General features: G+C 42.2%; 1 protein-coding gene across 1 annotated transcript in view; it reads left to right on the forward strand.

Moving 5' to 3' along the window:
* The window catches only part of LOC115482082 (spermatogenesis-associated protein 21-like), a 43,133-nt gene extending 23,555 nt beyond the window's left edge, over positions 1-19,578 (forward strand). Inside the window, exons 7-8 of the mRNA XM_030221645.1 lie at positions 5,930-6,105; positions 19,124-19,578. Of these exons, the coding sequence (XP_030077505.1) occupies positions 5,930-6,105; positions 19,124-19,158 (211 nt within the window). The 3' untranslated portion in view covers positions 19,159-19,578. The remainder of the gene's footprint in view (positions 1-5,929; positions 6,106-19,123) is intronic.
* The last annotated feature ends 1,284 nt before the right edge of the window (positions 19,579-20,862 follow it).

Below are 20,862 nucleotides of genomic sequence, written 5' to 3' on the forward strand. Positions count from 1 at the left end.
CTTTGTAGTTGGGGTCAGGCCCTGTCCTGGACTGCCCGCCTACCACCACCCGTTTTCAGCTACATTAACCTGCTGGCAAGAAAATACTGTCATTTAAACTTATTCAAAAGTTACTCAAAAATGAGTAGCTTATGGTAAATAATCAACATATCAAAACCCATAGGTAAAAATGAACAAGAAAGTCCATTCCTGCCATCAACTGGTGCAGGCTTCAGACTTGGCCTCAGAATCCTAGCCACTCACCTGGGGCTAACCCTGTGGCTACTTAGAGGGTCTCTCCCCAGCACAGCTCAGGTCCACCTGCACCTGGGCATGTGCTATACACTAGCACCCTCCTCCCACTGACTGGGTCCCAACCACCTCTGGGCAAGAATTCCGCTCTGAAGTTATCCCCGGTGATTTCTAGGATACTGGGGCCACACTCCCAGTGGTCCCACAGTTCCTAGAAAGCACTCACAGACTCAACACACAAACCACCAGGATTCTTAGTCCAGAGAAGCAGAGTCAATAAACTAAATAATCTATTGTCATAAAAAATATTGAACAGTAAACTATAAAAACAAATGGAAAAACAGGCAAATAACAGGTAACTGAATAAATTATAAAGCTATCTAAACATTTTATCACTACCTGAATAGTGCCTGGGAAGTACAGGAAATATTGCTGCTCACAGGTTATGGAATATAACTGCTCACAGGGTCTCAGTAAAGAGGTTTTTCTCTCTCTACTTCCAAACTGAGACTGTTGAAAACTCCAGTATTTCTAGACTGACTTTGAGCTCCTGGGTCAATCAGAGCCCAGAACAACATTTTTAAAAAGTATCTGGCCACATCACTGCAGGTTACTTCCTCTTTGTGTTAACTAAAGAAGAAACAGTTATTTCTCTGTAACAGCTTTAAACATGAAACATGCACCACCTGCTGGCCAAACTACAGAAATACACTTCATGAAATATTCTTATAATTCACATGCTGGGAAATTCACCATTTTGTCACAACATATATCTCTGATGCATTTTTTTCTTTTCGAATACTGATGGTTGCAGGACCTTTTGAGGTTCAGTTTGGTGGGATCCCCTGCCTGGGTTGTAAGAAATGTGGAGGTGGATACTGACACTGCTGAGGCAATAGAACACCCTGCAGATGTCAGATGCACATCATATCAGGTACTGGGCTGCAAGTTCCAATTCCTTAAACTGGAATGCCGCCTTCTCCCAGAATGAATTACTGTACTGGTTAGCATTATAAGACACCCCAACAACTAACACGTTCATTTGTACCTGAGACCAGTTTGGCATTTATTGGCAATGGCAGATGAGTCATGAGGGATACATACTTGTCTCCCAGCACACCAGATTAGTTCCAGACTAGGTGGAGAAACAAGAACAAGTGAGTCTAAAGAGAATGTTACCACTTAATTCACTGGTAGGGCATGCTGTGCTAGCCTCTAATCTGGTACATGTAGGCTCCCCCCCCCCCCAGGACGCTTCTGCCTGCACTCATTCTGCAATTCGGCCTACCCATGGAGAGACTCATCAATGAGGCTTGCCCCCAGCCTTCTTCAGTCCCTCCTACTCCCTCCCCCCTTCCAGTTTTCTTCTCTGCAGTACCTGAGAGGCAGTCTGTGCGGGGTAGCAGGTTAGTTCCTGGCGCTGGTGTGACTTGAATTATTGAATGATCCTTCCAGTTACCTCTGCTCTGCTGATACAACTGTAACCGAGGTTGGCTGGAGCATGGCTGGGAAGGTAAGAGTGATTGTTTCCTGGAGTCCTGGCTGGCTAGCACTTGTTGGAAAAGTTGGTGTTACTGCAGGGCCACCTACATAACGTGTGAGAAAAAGTGAAGTTGAAAAGGCAATAAAATGGCTCTATCCCCTCTGAGAAGTGCAAAACCAAAGGCAGGGGAAGAGTGGAAGGGAGCAGATGTAAGGGCTGGCCAGTGGTCCAGTCGAAGGAGTAAAGACCTTCAGTGCTGAGGAGCACGATTACCAAGGAGAGGGGGATGGAGATGGAAAGTGAAAAGAAGCTTTAACTTTTGCTCAGCTGGCATTTGGAAAGCTGACTCAGGCACCGGGCCCTCGCTTAAGGCCAGCCCTGGATGGTTGTATTTCTCTCTTTTTATACTGTTAGGAGATTTGGGGGGGAGGGGAGGTTGAACGAATTTGAACAGGAAGTTTGTTCCATATAGCAACCGCTTGGAAGGAAAACAAAGTGTTAAGCTGACGTTTAAAATGTACTCTTTTAAGAATTGAAAATTTTAATAAAAAACTATGTAGAACTAGAGCAGAAATGTAGAAGAAATAAGAAAAAAAAATGATTCAAAAGTTCTGAGGTAGTTCCATATCAGAGGCGTAGCTAGGTGGGGTGCAAGAGGAGCAACCGCTCCCCCAAATGGATTTTGAATGAAATGGTGCCTATGCATATTGGGCCTGCAGCCTCGCACTGGCACCTCTTTTACTTAAGGTCTGCTCCCCCTGACATCAAAACCTTGCTACGCTTCTGTTCCATATATAATACCTGAAAAGCTAAACAAGTAACCTTAAATAATCCGCACTTGCACATGAAGCATATAAGTACATAAGTATTGCCATACTGGGGCAGACTGAAGGTCCATCAAGCCCAGCGTCCTGTTTCCAACAGTGGCCAATCCAGGTTACAAGTACCTGGCAAGATCCCAAAACAGTACAATACATTTTATGCTGCTTATCCTAGAAATAAGTAGAGGATTTTCCTCAAGTCCATTTTAATAGTGGCTTACGGACTTTTCTTTTAGGAAGCTATCCAAACCTTTTTAAAACCCACTACACTAATTGCTTTTACCACATTCTCTGGCAACAAATTCCAGAGTATAATTATACGTTCAGTGAAGAAATATTTTATTCAATTTGTTTTAAATTTACTACTTTGTAGCTTCATTACATGCCTCCTGGTGTTAGTATTTTTGGAAAGAGTAAAGTAGCGATTCACGTCTACCTGTTCCACTCTACTCATTATTTTATAGAACTCTGTCATATCTCGTATCAGCCATCTCTTCTCCAAGCTGAAGGCCTACAAAGAGAATCCATAGCCTTACAAACTACCTCACCAACTCACCCAACCACTACAGTCCCACCTATATCTTGCCCTAACACATTCCTTCTCTCTTTCCTCACCTAAGTCTTGGTACTTTACTAATTGTATCTGATATCATGGAATGATTATGTCATAACCAAACTCTGTAAGCCACATTGAGCCTGCAAATAGGTGGGAAAATGTGGGATACAAATGCAATAAATAAAACAAACATTTGCTTCGTGTAACTGCCCACGACTATATTTAGTCGAGCAGAAGGGGGCGCTCGGTGTATTCTGTAAACCGAGCGGGAATTTAGGCGTATTTCAGCAAGAAAACCGAAACCTTTTAAGATGTCAATCATTGCACCAGTGTATATACTTAATCAGTTTGTCTTTCTTTCTTCAAAAAGGTCTTCCCAGCTATCATTTCCTGTATTTCATATAAGTCCACAGTACAAAATCAGACTCTACAAATAGATTTAAAAGCAGCACTTAACTTATGGAAGAAAAAAGGAGTTCTTGATTAAAGAAAACTGCTGGCTGTAGCAAGTGGAGATCAACCAGCTCTTCCAAACCACAGTGAAAGTTAAAAACATATATATATACTCCAATCCTGATGCGGTTCCACGTTTCGCCATTTGCGTCTTCGGGAGATTGGGCTAAAAGAATTAATTTTTATTAGAAAACACTTTAAAACAAATATATGAAACTATACATGGGGAAAAAAAACCCATTTCTTCACACTTAAACAATTAAATACTAAATTTGGAAATCATACCAAAATAAGTTTTATGACTGACCCTAGCTATGGAAGGGGTAAGTCAGGTCTCAAGTCTCCCCCTGTGCTAAAAAATGCTAGCATGTGCGCTGAATATCAGCGGCTTGCTCTTCACAGCTATTGGTTCTGGACCTTATCAAATCAATAGCCATTCTGTTTCTGTTTAGACCTCCCAGTTCCACTGTTCCCCAGCTATATATTAATCTTTGTTGTCTATTTTATAAAGCCTTTAATACATCAGTCCCTTTTCCTTCAGGTAATTGTAGTAAAACTACAAAGTGCAAATCTCCCTTTGAATGACGAGCTGTATTCCAATGATGTACTAACGGTGCTTGCTGATGATTACTATGTATGTGGCACAAGTGTTCTGCTAGTTGAGTTTTGCTCTAAAGTTTTTGTATGTCCTATATACCATAGTGAGCACGAACATTGGATATTGTAGTCAACTCATTCCGAGTCACTATCAGAATGATGTAATAGGTTAAATTGTTTTCCTGTACACAGATGAACTACTACTGCGATTTCCATTGCATACTTGCAATATACACATTTTCCACATGGGTAGTGACCCTTTTGTTCATTTTTAAGGTCTAATGAAACTTTGCGATATTTTAATATTTCTGCATCATGTCCCCTGTATAGGCAAACCTTGGTTGATCCTTAAAGAATGTATGTATTCCTAATATATACCAGTATTTTTTAAATAATCTTATGCACTTCAGGAGCTTGTTTTGAATAGGGCAATACACAAACCAAAGAGTTCTGCTGCTGAGGTGGATTACGTTGCAGTAGCCACTTTCCATAGGCACAGTACGCTCTTTTGTATTCTCAACGTACAGATTTCCTAGGATAACCTTGCTGTAGGAACTGATTAATCATTTGGTTGGATTGTTGATGAAAATCTTCTTTATTTGAGCACATTCGTTTTGGTCTCAAGAATTGCCCAAATGGTATACTCTCCCCTAAGCTGCACGGATGAAAACTTCTAAAATGTAAAAGTGTGTTTCTGTTTGTTTCCTATGAACCTTAGTATAAAAATTCCTTTGACTATAAGAAATATGAATATCCTGAAAGTCTGTCTCCAAATTACGTATATGGGAAGAAAAGGTGATAATGAGGATCACTACTGTTTAGATGTTGTATAAACCTAGTTAATGTTTCCTTATCTCTTGTCCATATAAAAATTATGTCGTCTATAAAGCATTTCCAGCTTAACACATAAGGCATATATTGTGAATTGTAAACAGATTGCTGCTCATATAAAAAAGAGTCATACCTACAGGTGGGCACGTAAAACAACCCCAATCCCAATACTGAAATCTGTTAACATCTTAGACAATAGATTAAACACCGCTGTTAATATTCCAAATTTTGTCGGCGAGTTCTTGTGCCTCTGGGTGGCGGTAAAATGGAGCTGCCTGAACTGATTGTAAAAAAGTTGATGAACCCACTAGGCCATTGGATTCAATTGTGTTGCCCTCCGTTGTAATTGAGTCTGAGACTTCTCCTGATGAGTTGCTGGACATATTGATGAAGGCCACCTTCTTTGATTTGCGATTCCTTCTAGATATTTGATTTCTGTTCATCCAAGGGTACACAAAGCCTTTAGTATAATCTGCTTCATCACGCTTATATTTAGCTATTTTCTGCAGATGTACATCTTGTTTATACCTTTCCATCTATTGTAGATGTTGTTGATATTGTTGATCAAACAAAGTAGTAGCAACAGATTGCTTTAACATGTCTTAACTGTCAACTCCTCTTGATGACTTTGCAATATCTTGTTGAGCTTATCAGAGGACACCTGGAGATCACTTCATTCCACTTGGTTACATACTCTGTATCATCCAGGAATCTAGGTTTTCTATATAGCCTCAATCCCCTGGGTATTTGATGTGCATGACAATATTCCACTAAAGTGTGCAGCAAGCTAGTCCAGGTGAGGAGTGAATAGATAATCAGTAACCACATGTATTAAAAGTTTGGGAGAAGAGCTGGTTTTTCACATGTGTGCTGAACTAGAAGTGGTCTCAGGTTAGACGTAGCCCTTCTGGGAGTAAGTTTTGTGGAGTTTCTCTTTCATTCCTTTTTTGTTTTTAGTTACTACCAGAAGAAGTACAAAGACTCCATTAGGCTAACATTAAGAAGAAAGAGTTTAAATTATGGCAGCGTCCATTCATCGCATTACATTGAGACCACCGAATTACCAACCATCATGGGAGTGTCTGAGAGAAAGATCCGAAAATTTAAGCAAAAGCTGGACGCTGAGGATTCTGGTAAGAACTCGTGACCATTCCTTCCTCTATCCCCCTCCCTCCCAACACACCTTTAGGCCTGTATGGACTGGGTTTCTCTTCTTCAGAGTCAAAGAATATTGTTGCCTGTCATATTATCATCTTAAATAATTCTCATAAGTGTTTCTTCCTCATCAGTCCTACAACTCAATCCAGACAAATGAGTATTTACGCTCCTGCGAGAACCATTAATTTAAAGCCCTTACCTTATAAAGGGTCTTGTACAGCCCACCACCAGCTAGTATTTCTCATTCTTCGGTAGATGATAGGTGAGCTAACCTGTGCAATCTGGATCTGGCCTGGTAAGTCTTTTATTATTAGAAAATCTTCTATTGAATTATTAAATAAATAAATAACAAAATTATACATAACTGAATCGAAGCGAACATATCCTTCCCCTCCCTTTGAACAATACCTCAGTAATATATTATAAAGTCAGAACATTGGTCTGGGGATTTTGTGGTAAGTCTTAAGAGAGAACTGGTACCTCCTTGGTTTGAGGACATTTCCCAGGAGAGTTCAGTGAGGTCCCTCACATAAAACAAAAAAAGGTTAAAGAGAGGGCTAGGTTCAGCAGGGCCATCCCTTATATCTCAGGAGTGCCATGATCCTCCAGTTCGATATGTAGAGTTCTTTCAGTCTGGTGGATCATGACCTGCTTGATCATATGGGTATCACAGGTAAGGTCCTGGCTTGGTTTGAGGGATTTTTACGTAATAGACCTTATAGAAGTGAAGGTGTTGGGCAAGCTGTCCATGGAGTGGACTCCAAAATGTGGAGTACCTCAAGGCTCTCCCATTTCTTCATTGCTATTTAATATACTGATGGCACCTTTGGGTCATATGCTAGAACATAGCGGTTTTAAGGCTTTTACAATCACATTTAAGCCCATTCCATTCAATACATTTTGGACTGATAAAAAGAATATAAACTAGATAATAATACCAAAGTCTTGGGAATAATCCTTGATCAAACATCTGTCATTTGGAGCACAAACTTCAGTTTTCTTGTGTCAAAAATATTTCGCTCACTCTGGCAATTACATAGACTAAAGATCTTATTTCTCAAGACCTGTATTCCACACAGTGGTTCAGAGTTTAGTATTGTCTCAAATGGACTATTGCAATGCTGTATATATAGGATGTAGGGATTATACCTTTTAAAAAACTACAAACAACTCAAAATAGTGCTGCATATTTAATTTGTTGAGCAACCTGATATGATCATGCTACTCCTTTGTTGCAGTTATTGCTTTGGTTGCCGGTTTGATCCAGAGTTATTTTTAAAGCCTGTGCATTTGTGTATCAAATACTTCATGGACTGTCTCCAAGTTATATGTTGCCTTTGATAGAGTTAACCATGAATAATGTGCTTGGGCAGACACGGGACCATCTTAGTCTCCATTAAGAGACTGCCCAAAACACCACAGTGAAGTATGAGAGCGCCAAACCCCTCATAGAAAAATTACATTGGCTTCCAGTAAAAGATCAAATTGCATTCAAGGTTTGCATCTTAACCCATAAAATCATCCATGGAGAAGCTCCATCATACATGTCAGACCTAATTGACTTACCTGCACAAAACATCAAAAGTTCATCACGTACCTTCTTAAACCTCCACTACCCCAATTGTAGAGGACTCAAATACAAATCACTGCACGCATCTACCTTCACATACCTCTGCACAAAATCATGGAATAAACTACTGAATGCTATAAAAACAACTCATGACTTGACAACCTTCCGGAAGTTATTGAAGATGCACCTGTTCGAAGAGACTTACAATAAAAATCCTCCTTAATGACTGGATTCCATTCTATATCTAAACCAACTAATACTGATCCCTTCTAATTTATTTATTTATTTATTTATTTATTGCATTTGTATCCCACATTTTCCGACCTCTTTGCAGGCTCAATGTGGCTAACAATACATCATGAATGTTAGAAATGTATAAGAGAATATACATTTAGTATTACATAATGATCTTGTTTAACATGATAATGATGAAATAAGATAGAGTGACAAGCAAATGCTGTAAGACAATTCTGGGTATATTTGTACGAGTTCACATTTGTTGATCTTTGTGGTGGTATGCCTTGTTAAAGAGATGGGTCTTAATCACATTATCACTATTGGTCATTATATCTTACCTGTTTTATTTTGTGTTATGTAAATAATTCTACTGAGCTATCTACCTAATTTCTTACACAGTAATATGTTAAATTAGACCATACCTCTTACTCTGTTTATGATTATACCTTTTGCAACATAGTGTAAGCCACATTGAGCCTGCAAATAGGTGGGAAAATGTGGGGTACAAATGTAGCAAATAAATAAATAAATTTACCAAGTTGCAAAGGATTAATATATAAATCAATGTGTGATGCTGGTTTTCAATACAATGCGACCAACTGATGGAATTCTCTACCTAAAGATTTTGATGCGAAAGGTTTTGTGAGAAATTCCAATTTAAACTGAAATTCCGCTGTTTCAAAAACATTTGTCAAAGAGTTAAAGTTATATGATGTGAAAGACCACATGAGAGATTTTCAAACCAAATTGTAAATGTTGTTGTTTCAGAAATATTTGCAAATGGATAGACGATACGGATTGATTGATTGTTGTTGCTAACTTTCAGCATGTTACCCAATCTGATTTTACTCTTGAAGCTATGTAACTACTGCCTGTCTAAAGACACCTAGGGGCTCATGTTCAAAGCACAGACTTACAAAGTCTAAGCAAACAAAAGATTGCAAATTAGCACTGCCAGCTGCTAAGCAAGATGTAAATAGGAACAGCAAACATAGTTTGAAATGTCTATATGTGAATGCCAGAAGCCTAAGAAATAAGATGGGAGAGTTAGAATATATTTGCACTAAATGAAAGAGTAGATATAATAGGCATCTCTGCGACCTGGTGGAAGGAGGATAACCAGTGGGACACTGTCATACCAGGGTACAAATTATATTGTAGTGATAGGGTGGATCGAATTGGTGGAGGGGTAGCATTGTATGTTAAGGAGGACCTTGAATCAAATAGATTGAAAATTCTGCAGGAAACAAAGCACATCTTGGAATCCCTATGGATTGAAATTCCATTTGTAAAGGGAAAAGGATAATGATAGGAGTGTACTACCGACCACCTGGCCAAAATGAACAGACAGATGTAGAAATGTTAAAAGAAATTAGGGAGGCTAACAAACTGGGGAACACAATAATAATGGGTGATTTCAGTTACCCTGCGATTATCCGGAATAGGTAGAATAAGATATCAATAATACATAAACAATTCTACCTTATAGACAATAAGTTTGAGGGCACTCTGACAGGCACACCATAAAAAAGTGATTGATAGAGGTTATCCGAATAAATTGGTCACTAATGCTAAAAAGAGGGCCAAATACAATCATAGAGAATGGCTGTTAAGTCCTAGACGAGATACTCATGAATCAGAGGACGTTTTGACTTTTGTAACTCGTTTTAATGTCCATTCAGACAAGATGACTAAGATCATTAAACGTCATCTACCAATGTTACAAGTGCATCCGTGTTTTCAACGCAATATGAATCTTAACGATGCTTTGTGTCCAGCGGATGTATGGAATCGTGAGAACATGAGAAGATCAAAAGAAGGGTGTCATAAAACCTGTGATCGTTGTTCTGTGTGTAACATCATGATTCAATCTAACCAATTCATAGATCCGCGCTCTAAGCGTGTGTATTTTTTACAGTCAAACACGGATTGTACTTTGAAGAATGTTATATATATTATAATGTGTCCGTGTGCATTATGTTACGTGGGGCAGACGTCCCGAAGTTTAAAGACACGTTTAATTGAACACAGACACTGTATTCAAGCAGGGAAGACCTATGAACCAATGGTAGCGCACTGTGCTTTACATCAACATCAGTTTTCGGATTTAAAATTCATATATTGGAGCAATTGAGAGTGACAGAACGTAGAGGAGATATTAGGCGGATACTGAGACCGAGAGAGCAGCGTTGGATATTTGAATTAAAGACTGTCATACCGGGAGGTTTAAATGTGGCGATTGAATGGAAGGCTTTTTTGTGATCCTCTCATTGGATGATGGAGATATTACGTCAGACGCTGAATATATATACGGGTAAAGAGAAGAATGAGGCCGTCAGCCATTTTCTGTTCCAGGGCGTCTTGGAGACGGATGGAAATTAAAAATGCTTGGAGGAGAAAGAAAGAAAATATTCCCCTGAAGCAGCTAGGAGATAGCGAAACAGGGCTTCCCTGTCGGGATTTGAGGAATTTTGAGAACATACAGCATTGAGGTCTGGATCGAATGGCGAAGACATCAGCATATTAAGCTAAGTACTATTTCCAAGCTTGGATAAGTGAATTAAGTCTCCTACAAGGTTTGTGGTGGCACATGACAGTGCTCCTTTGAAAGATTATGTGGAGTTTTTTTTTGTGAAGACATATGATTACAAATGGTTCCCTCATTATATCTAAGGTGTGTCCTTTAAAAACGAGGTGGAACCGAAGGTTCTGAAGTCTTTTTTTCTCCACTTTTTTATGGTGTGCCTGTCAGAGTGCCCTCAAACTTATTGTCTATGAGGTAGAATTGTTTATGTATTATTGATTTCAATTACCCCAATATTGACTGGGTAAATGTAACATCAGGGCATGCTAGGAAGGTAAAATTCCTTGACAAAATCAAGGACTGCTTTATTGAGCAGCTGGTACAGAAGACAACAAGAGGAGGAAAAATTCTACACTTAATGCTTAGTGGAGTGCATGATCTGGTGCAGGAGGCAATGGTGCTAGGGCTGCTGGATAACAGTGATCATAATATGATCAGATTTGATATCGGCTTTGGAGTAAGTACACACAGGAAATCCAATACATTAGCATTTAGCGTTCAAAAAGGAGACTATAACAAAATAAGAAGAACAGTGAAAAAAAACCCAAACTTAGAGGAGCAGCTGCAAAGGTCAAGGATTTACATCAGGCGTGGATGCTGTTCAAAAATACCATCCTGGAAGACCAGGCCAAATATATTCCATGTATTAAAAAAGGAGGAAAGAAGACCAAATGACAGCCAGCATGGTTAAAAAGTGAGGTGAACGAAGCTATTAGAGCTAAAAGCAAATCCTTCAGAAAATGGAAGAAGGGTCTGATTGAAAATAATAAGAAACAGCATAAGGAATGGCAAGTCAAATGCAAAGCTCTGATAAGGAAGGCAAAGAGCGAGTTTGAAAAAAGATTGCATTGGAGGTAAAAACACGTGGAGGGGCATAATCGAACACGGTTGCCCATCTCTAAGGGCGACCATCCCTGACGCCGCCACCACGAAGGGGCAGGACAAACCATATAATGGAAAGAAGATGGGCGTTCATCTTTCGTTTCGATAATACGGTCGAAGACACCCCAATCTCAACATTTAGGTGGACCTTAGAGAGATGGTCGACCTAAATGCTGTGGTCACCAACCTTAGAGATGGGCGACCTCGGGTTTTGGCGATAATCGAAACTGAGGACGACCATCTCAAAAACTACCAAATCCAAGGCATTTGGTCGTGGGAGGAGCCAACATTCGTAGTGCACTGGTCCCCCCTGACATGCCAGGACACCAACCGGGCACCCTAGGGGGCACTGCAGTGTACTTCAGAAATTGCTCCCAAATCCATAGCTCCCTTACCTTGTGTGCTGGGCCCTGAAACCCACTACCCACAGCTGTACATCACTACCATAGCCCTTATGGGTGAAGGTGGGTGAAGGGGGCACCTATATGTGGGTACAGTGGGTTTGGGGGGGTTTGGAGGGCTCAACATTTACCACCACAAGTGTAACAGATGGTGGGGGGGATGGGCCTGGGTCCGCCTGCCCGAAGTGCACTGCATCCACTAAAACTGCTACAGTGACCTGCGTACTGCTGTGATGGAGCTGGGTATGACATTTGAGGCTGGCACAGAGGCTGGAAAAAAAGTTTTTAAAGTTTTTTTTTGAGGGTGGGAGGGGGTTAGTGACCACTGGGGGAGTAAGAGGAGGTCATCCCCGATTCCCTCCGGTGGTCATCTGGTCTGTTCGGACACCTTTTCGACGCTTGGTCATGAAAAAAAAGGGACCAAGTAAAATCGACCAAGTGCTTGTCAGGGATGACCTTTTTTTTTTTTTTCCGATTATCGGCCAAGGACGACCATGTGTTAGGCATGCCCCAGTCCTGCCTTTGCCATGCCTCTGACATGCCCCCATGAATTTTGGTCGTCTCTGCGATGGAAAGCAGTTGAGGACGCCCAAAATCGGCTTTCAATTATGCCGATTTGGGCGACTTCGGGAGAAGGACGCCCATCTCCCGATTTATGTCGAAAGATGGGCGTTCTTCACTTTTGAAAATAAGCCTGATAGTAAAACTTTTTATTGGGTATATGAAAAGCAAGAAGCTGGCAAAAGAATCGGTTGGACCGCTAGATGAACAAGGGGTAAAAAGGGCACTCAGGGAAGACAAAGCCATAGCGAACAGATTAAATGAATTCTTTGCGCCAGCCTTCACCAAGGAAGATTTGGGAGAGATACCGGTGCCAGAAATGGTATTCAAAGCTGATGAGTCAGAGAAACTGAATGAAATCGCTATAAACCTGGAAGATATAATCAGTGGTGTTCCTAGGGCGGCTGAAACCCGGGGTGGATCGGCGATGCACCCCCCCCCCCGGGTGCAGCGCCCCCCTCCCTGGTGAAACGATACCTTCTCCCCCCCCCCCCCGGCGAAATGACACCTCCCCCCCCCCCCCCGGCGAAGCGACACCCCTCCCCCCGGGTGCATTTTTACCTGTTGGGGGGGGGGGGGTGCCGCGCGCCTGTCGGCGTTGCTCGTTCCATGTTCCCTCTGCCCCAGAACAGGAAGTAACCTGTTCCGGGGCAGAGGGAGCACAGAACGAGCGGCGCCGACAGGCGCATGGCACCCCCCCCCCCAGCGGCGTGCACCTGGTGCGGACTGCACCCACCGCCCCCCCTAGGAATGCCACTGGATATAATGTTGCAATTTGACAAATTGAAGCCTCGATAGCCATTTAGAAAATACGGCGGCAGCGCCTGCGGCACAGAACAGCAAAGTGGAGAGGGAGGAGCGGCAGAGGGCAAGAAAGAGTGGGATTCTTTCCTGCAGCCGCAGAGGCCACAAAACCACCAGGGTGGCCTTCAAGGATCAAGGTAGGTCTTCTTGGGAGGGCTGTAGTGTAGCTTAGGGTAAGCATGGCAGTTTCTGATGCCCCTCAAATGTTGGCGCCCCCCCCTGCTATGCATACCCTGATTATCACGTTCCGCCAGACCTGGAGTAACTAGTAAGGAAATTAAATTTGCGGATGACACAAATTTATTTACAGTTGTTAAATTGCTAGAGGATTGTGAAAAATTACAAGAGGACCTTATGAGACTGGGCATCTAAATGGCAGATGACATTTAATGCGAGCAAGTGCAAAGTGATGCATGTGGGAAAGAGGAAACCGAATTATAGCTACGCGATGCAAGGTTTCACAATAGGAGGAAAGGGATCTAGGTGTCATTGTTGATGATACGTTGAAACCTTCTGCTCAGTGTTCGCCGGTGGCTAAGAAAGCAAATAGAATGTTAGGTATTAGGAAAGGGATGGAAAATAAAAATAAGGATGTTATAATTCCTTTGTGTTGCTCCATGGTGCAACCGCACCTCCAGTATTGTGTTCAGTTCTGGTCACCACATTTTAAAAAAGATATAGTGGAATTAAAAAACGTACAGAGAAGGGCGACAAAAATGATAAAGGGGATGGGACAACTTCCATATGAGGAAATGCTAAAGCGCCTAGTGTTCTTTAGCTTGGAGAAAAGATGACTGAGGGGAGATAGGATAGAGGTCTATAAAATAATGAATGGAGTGGAATGGGTAGAAGTGAATCACTTGTTTACTCTTTCCAAAAATACTAGTACTAGGGGGCATGCAATAAAGCTACAAAGTAGTAAATTTAAAACGAATCGGAGAAAATATTTTTTCACTCAATGTGTAATTAAACTCTGTAATTCTTTGCCAGAGAATGTAGTAAAAGCAGTTAGCTTAGCGGGCTTTAAAAAAGGTATGGACAGGAAAAATCCATAAGGCATTATTAAAATGAACTTGGGAAAAATCCACTGCTTATTTCTAGGATAAGCAGCACAAAATCTATTTTACTGTTCTGGGATCTTGTCAGCTACTTGTGACCTGGATTGGCCACTGTTGGAAACAAAATACTGGGCTTGATGAAATTTGGTCTGTCTCAATATGGCAACACATATGTTCATTAGGATATGTCATGTGTCAAACTGGATTTCAATTATATATGTATGTGGATGATATTACAGTAGTTCCCTATCCGTTTGTAAGAGATTAATATTCCAAATAGAACTGCAGACTGTATTTGCCTTTTGGAAGAATGGATTTCCTCATACTTTTAAAAATTGAGTAAGGATAAAACTACATTTCTTTTAATTGGTCAACATACGGAAATATGGAATTACAGTCTCCTGAAATTAGCTAACCCACAGTTTAAATTTTGAATCCAGCTTGAAGATTTTAGGTGTAATACTGACTAATACACTAAATCCAGACTTGCAGGTTCAGGCTTTGGCTAAGAAATGTTTTTATAAGCTTAAAAAATTGAGAAGAGGTTACTTTGACCAGGATTCTTTTAAATTAATTGTACAAAGATTTATGTTATGCCAGCTGGACTATTGCAATAGTGTTTATTTGGGATGTACTAAGTCCTTATTGAAAAAGATTCAGATAATACAGACCACAACGGCTCACCTTATATTTTCAGTACATAAGTATGAGCGGGTTACACCATTGCAGATCAGATTACACTGGTTTCTGGAAGAGGCCAGATTTTATTTTAAACTATGTACTTTGATATTTAAAATACTTTATAGTGAGCCTCCTGTATATAATTGTTCTTTTGAGTCGATCTAGGGAGTTTTTTCCCCAGAAATTCTCTACTTTTGCAGTTTCCAAATCCTCGAGAAATCGTGTTCTAAGCAAATTTTTTCAACCACATTTCAATATCTACCGTGTTTCCCCGAAAATAAGACTCGGTCTTATATTTATTTTTCCTCTCCAAAACGCGCTAGGTCTTATTTTCGGGGGGGATGTCTTATTTTCTGGGAAACATCGGTCACCCCCCACCACCACCCGAGGTCGCCTGGCCCCCCCCCTCCGTCGCTCCCGGAACTAACCTAAAGCTCCTTTCACCTTTGCAAGTTCGGATTCGGAGCAGCAGCATGGCAGACCTCTCCTTCCTTCCGTGTCCCGCCCTCGCCTGACGTAACATAACGTCAGGCGAGGGCGGGGCACGGAAGGAAGGAGAGGTCTGCCCTGCTGCTGCTGCTTGCTGCTCCGAATCCGAACTTGCGAAGGTGAAAGGAGCTTCAGGTTAGTTCCGGGAGCGACGGAGGGGGGGCCCGGCGACCTCGGGTGGGGGGGTGCGACCTCGGGTGGCTCTCGGCGGCCCTGCAGAAAAAAAAAGTTTGGTAGGTCTTACGTTTGGGGGGATGTCTTATATTTTAAATTTGCAGGAAAACCCCGGTAGGTCTTATTTTCGGGGTAGGTCCTATTTTCGGGGAAACACGGTAGCTGCACAAGTCTGAAACGTGTTACCAATTTAGATTCAATTTTTTTCAGATTACATGGTATTCAGAAAATAGTTAAAATGTATCTTTTTAACAAATATTTTTATTATTTTTTTGGTTTTTGTAATGTTAGTTTATATTCCAATTTGTTAGTTGTTTGTATTTTTGTTAATTGTAATTCTTCAGATTTGTCTGATTTCTTACGATGTATAATCCGCACTGAATTTTTAAAGGTTGTTGCGGAATACGAGTGAGTATCAATATCAGTACGTTATGATTGCCAGTTTCTTATTGGTGGATTTTTCTCTGTTTTGCTTCTCTTGGTGTGGTTTTTTTCTCAAAAGTAACAAATAAGGACTTCCTGAAAACCCCCTGCGAGTTCAGAGCGCATTACTGTTATAGCATGCATAGTTACAGTTTTAAAAAGCTCTGGTAAAAAAGGGTGAAAAACAAAAAGTGAAATACTGGTGATTGGGGGGGGAGGGAAGGGGGCATAGAAGGGAGGACGGGAGGGAAGAGCAGAGAGGAGAGTGGTGGCCCAAGGTGCAGGGTTTGAGACTGAAGGTACAAGGTGACAGAGATAGCCTGGCAGCATAGGGTAAGGGGGGAGGGTTTGTAAAAGAGGGACTGTTGGGGATAGGATGGATGTCATTAGCAGACACTGGTTAGCAGCATTGCCCAGAGTGGCTGTTGCTTAAAACTCAGTAAAGACCACCACCATAGAGCCTCACAGTTCAGATACTACAGTTGACCCCAAGTGGCTGAGGAGGAAGACGCAGCCTGAAATGCAGTTGCTCTCCTCCTTAGTGGCTTTTGTAAGCTTAATCTTTGAGGGTAAGAAGCAGTTTTTCTTGTGGAGGTAGGAAAAGAGTGGCTAAGTTCAGGGATTTTGTGGGGAGGGTAGTTTGGGAAGAGAGAGCTGAAGGGGTTTGTGCCTATTTGGGGAAGGAGGAATGTGCCTGAGGGGAAGAGAGAGATCTGGAGAGGTGTGTGCCAGGGTGGGGGAGGGTAATGCCTGAGGGGAGGAGAGAGAGCTGTAGGGGTGTGTGCCTTTTGAGGTGTTGGGGGGCTGTGCGTGAGAAGAAGGAGGTGCAGGAGGAGTGTGTGCCTTAGTGGGGGTGGGGCAGTCTATATCTGAGTAGTGTAGAAAGCAGAGGAGGGGCCAAATTTGAAGTATAGAGTGTGAAGAGCAGAAGGTGTGTGCTAGGGGTGGAGAGGCCAAAATTGGAGAAAATGCAGGGAGGAGAGAGAGAGCTGGGTGCATGTCACATCAGGAGTTAGGAGAAAAAGCTATGGTGAATTAAGAGAGAGCTTATAGGATGGTTGCACAGGGGTTTTTGAAAAAGAGATGGGGGGGGGGGGATACAGAACTACAGTGGATTGATTATTGATTACCTAGGGGTTGTGAAAGAACTGTGGAGGTGGGGATGGGGGGACACCAGGCAGGGTTTGAGAGAGTACTTATGCGTGTGTGTGTGTGCAGGGTTTGGGGGCAGGAATTTGAGAGAGGAAAGGAGGTATTATAATAAAAAGAGACGGGGAAATGGTAGAACTAGAGGTCATGCATGAGTTGAGGTTGCAGGGTGGGAAACTTAGAAGCAATGTCAAGAAATACTTTTTCACAGAAAAGGTGGTGAATACCTGGAATGCCCTCCTGCCCTCCTGTGACAACAAAAACAGTGACAGAAGTCAAGAATGCATGGGATAAACACAGAGGAACACTATATAGAAATACAATTAAAGCAAAACTTATATGACCTCATAACTGTAGTGAGTTCTGACCACAGCTTCAGAGGTTGGGAAGTAAGACCAATGCCGGGCAGGCTTCTATGATCTGGGTCCCATAAATGACAAATACAGATCAGGATCAAGTCTGACGTGGGTTCCAAAAACTCCAGTGGTTGGGAAGTAGGACTGGTACAGGGCAGACGTATACAGTCTGTGCCCCAAAATTGGCAGGGAGAGACCGAGATTAATGAAGAAGTGGAACCTGTGCAGAGTACCTGATTCAACTCTGGCCACCTTGTTGGGCAGGCCAGTGGTGTAGCCTCAGGGGCTCGGGCCCCCTCATCTTCAGCTCAGGCCCCTTCTGCTTTAATGACTGGCAAGGATGCCAAGCTTTGCCTGTCAAAGAGATTTCTTCCGCAAGTCCTGCCTGTGCTGTCCGAGCAGCACTTAAGTCAGCAGGTGCACTTCATCCTCTGATGCCGACTGGGAATTGCCACCCTGCAGAGGGGGCAGAGAAAACTCAGGGTTGAACCCACAAGAGTAGGAGAGATCAAGTCTGAAGAGTGTTTCAGGCTAACTTGGGGCATGAGACTGCTGAGAGTGGTGGGAGGCTAGTCTGAACAGGAACAAAGCTATGGAGTGTCAGATGTGGGTCAGGGAGGACCCAGGCCTTTATGATAGAGATCTACACAAAATAATTATACATTAAGAAAGAGGAATTTTTGCAGAATTTTCAAAAACCAATCACAGTATTTTGAACATTTCTGTGCAGAATTTCCCCTGCAGTACATATTTTTGGTACATTCCACACATCTGAACTGATTTGGAGGGATATCGAGGAACAAGAAATTAGATCTTGCCTGCTAATTCTTTCCTTGAGTCTCTTTAGACCGGTCCAGAACTCAGCCTTGCAGAAGACTGTGAATGTGGGAGAAGAATGCTTGGAACTCGGAGGCATTGGGACCTCTCTAGCTTCTAATTACTCAGGCTGCAGAATGGCAAGGTTATCAGAGAGTTAAATGTGTTGACTTGTTTTTTGCCCCTTGGTCATGAGGAGTGGTTATTCATTTGCTTTGTTAGAGAAATACTAGTTAGTTATGGGCTACATGGGACCCTTTATGGCAGTTTCCCAAGTCCGGTCCTGAAGTACCCCTTGCCACTTAGGTTTTCAGGATATCCACAATGAATATGCATGAAAGAGATTTGTATACAGTGGAGGCAGTGTAAGCAAATCAAGTTCATGTACATTCATTGTGAATATTCTGAAAAACTGACTGGCAAGGGATACTCCAGGACTGGACTTGGGAATCACTGCTTTATAGGGTAAGAGCTTTGAATGAATGGTTCTCAGTCTTTATCTGCTGGCAGGAGAGTGAATACCCATGCAATTGGCTGGTTTCAAGGGACTCAAGGAAAGAAAATTAGCAGGTAAGATCTAAGTTCTCGTTCTGAAAGCACAGGTGGAGTTTAAATCATTTTGAAATGCATGGTGTATTTGACCATTGATAACCATAACAAGTTTTAGTAAAGCAGGGTGCTGCTGTTTTGATCCCCAAAGTTTGCCAGCAGTGCCTCCCTTTGCCTCACCCGCCATGATATATATATAAATTAGGAGCATAGTATGACCTAGACACTAAGCATGTATTATTTATTCCTTTATCCCCAGGCGAGAGTACAAATGACATTCAGAGTGAGGTATAAGAATTAACCTGAATGAGATGCTGCAAGTCCAGGCTAACCTGCTAGAAGACACTGATTGCTGAGGGAGGTCAGCAGCCGCCAGAAAGTCCCGTCGCACTGTTGGGTCTTCTCCCACAGAGAGCTTAGCAAGAGCTGCTGGCCACCTCACTTCTCCTTCCACTGTGACATGAGATACTAGTGCTTAGCAATATAGTGTGACTACAGCAGTACTGGAGTCAGAAGAAAAAGAAGGTCAAAAAATATCAGGATATAGGCATGAGTGGGAATAGAAGGAAGAATGAGAGCTTAGAGGATTTGGACACTCAAAGGAGTCCTGTAAAGCACAAAAGTGCTTGGAAACATCTGGATATCATGGGTACATCAAAAGGCCTTATTGTGAACCTTTGGTGGTGATGAAAACATCAGATGGTGATAGAATATGTTGGCAGGGCCATCAGAAGATGCAGTGACACAGCAAAGAAATATCTAGAGATGCAGGGAACATCTGCAAGCATGGGGGTTACAGGGTGAGAATGAAACAGCAGTTGAGGGATGGACGAGAGGCAGAAAAACAAGTCTTATATCCTGCAGCTTCCTCTAGTTTCTTGTATCAATAGATTTTTTTCTGTTTAAATAAAACCTGGATGGGCATCTTGGGGCAGTCAGTTTATCCTTGTGTGTTGTGAATCTGGGCCTCCCATGTCCGTAAAGATATGTGCTGGTAACTGGAGTGGGTTGGGAGTGACTCAGGAGCAGACCAATTTGTTCAAATTCACAATCTACTGTAGCCAGAGCCTTGGCAAGGTGAGTACCCCTTCCTGAAACACTGACACCACTTCCTGTAGCATCCATCTGTACTGCTATGGATTTACAGCCTGTCTCACTGACACAGACTACTCAGTAATTACTGTGGATTCTTTTGGATTCGTATTAGGTAAATGAGACCTTTATTAGAGGTGCTAAAATCTACAGTGATTAAGATATATACAATGATTAGCTATATACACACAATGATTAGCTATATAAACAATCATTACATCACTGGTCTCTATATCTAAGCAATGCTAAGAGTTCTTAGACCAGGAAAAGAAGCAATAATACACTATACATACAACATCACTGGTCAGGAATTTCAGGCCCTTATCTCATCAGCTGGGAGGCCCATTGCAGCAAAAGCCTGAAGTCTCCTTATGACAGGAACAAGTCCTCTGCGCGATATGCCTACCCACAGATGAGCCTCAAAACTCTGCTGCAACAAGCCCCCCCATACAGGTTCGATGTCAAAAACAATAATTCAAAGAAATTTTGGGAAATCCCCAAATAAAGGATTTAGCTCTGTCACGGTCTTACCGTGACTTCTTTCCCCCAATGCACACCACTCCATCTGAGGCCTCTGTGGGACCTCAACTCTTTGCTCGTCAGCTGAGCACCGCCTTCCTAGGGCATGAGCACGTGCTACAGCCCTTGGTTTATCGGGCTAGCGGTGGGAACTTGGTGCATCCGTAGTGACATCATGGGTCTGGGTGTATTTCATGGAAGCCCAGACCCTCTTCCTATGCCTTTGCAACTTGGCTCTCCTGGCCTTGCCAAGTCCTGAGTTCCAGTCTTGCTAGACTCTCTGAGTTCCAGTCTTGCTAGTCCCTGAGTTCCAGTGTCACTAGTGCCTGAGTTCCAGCCTTGCTAGTTCCTGGGTTCCAACCTCACTGATTCCTGAGTTCCAGGCTA

The sequence above is a fragment of the Microcaecilia unicolor genome, chromosome 12 (genome assembly GCF_901765095.1).
Source record: "Microcaecilia unicolor chromosome 12, aMicUni1.1, whole genome shotgun sequence".
Taxonomy (NCBI): Eukaryota; Metazoa; Chordata; class Amphibia; order Gymnophiona; family Siphonopidae; genus Microcaecilia; species Microcaecilia unicolor.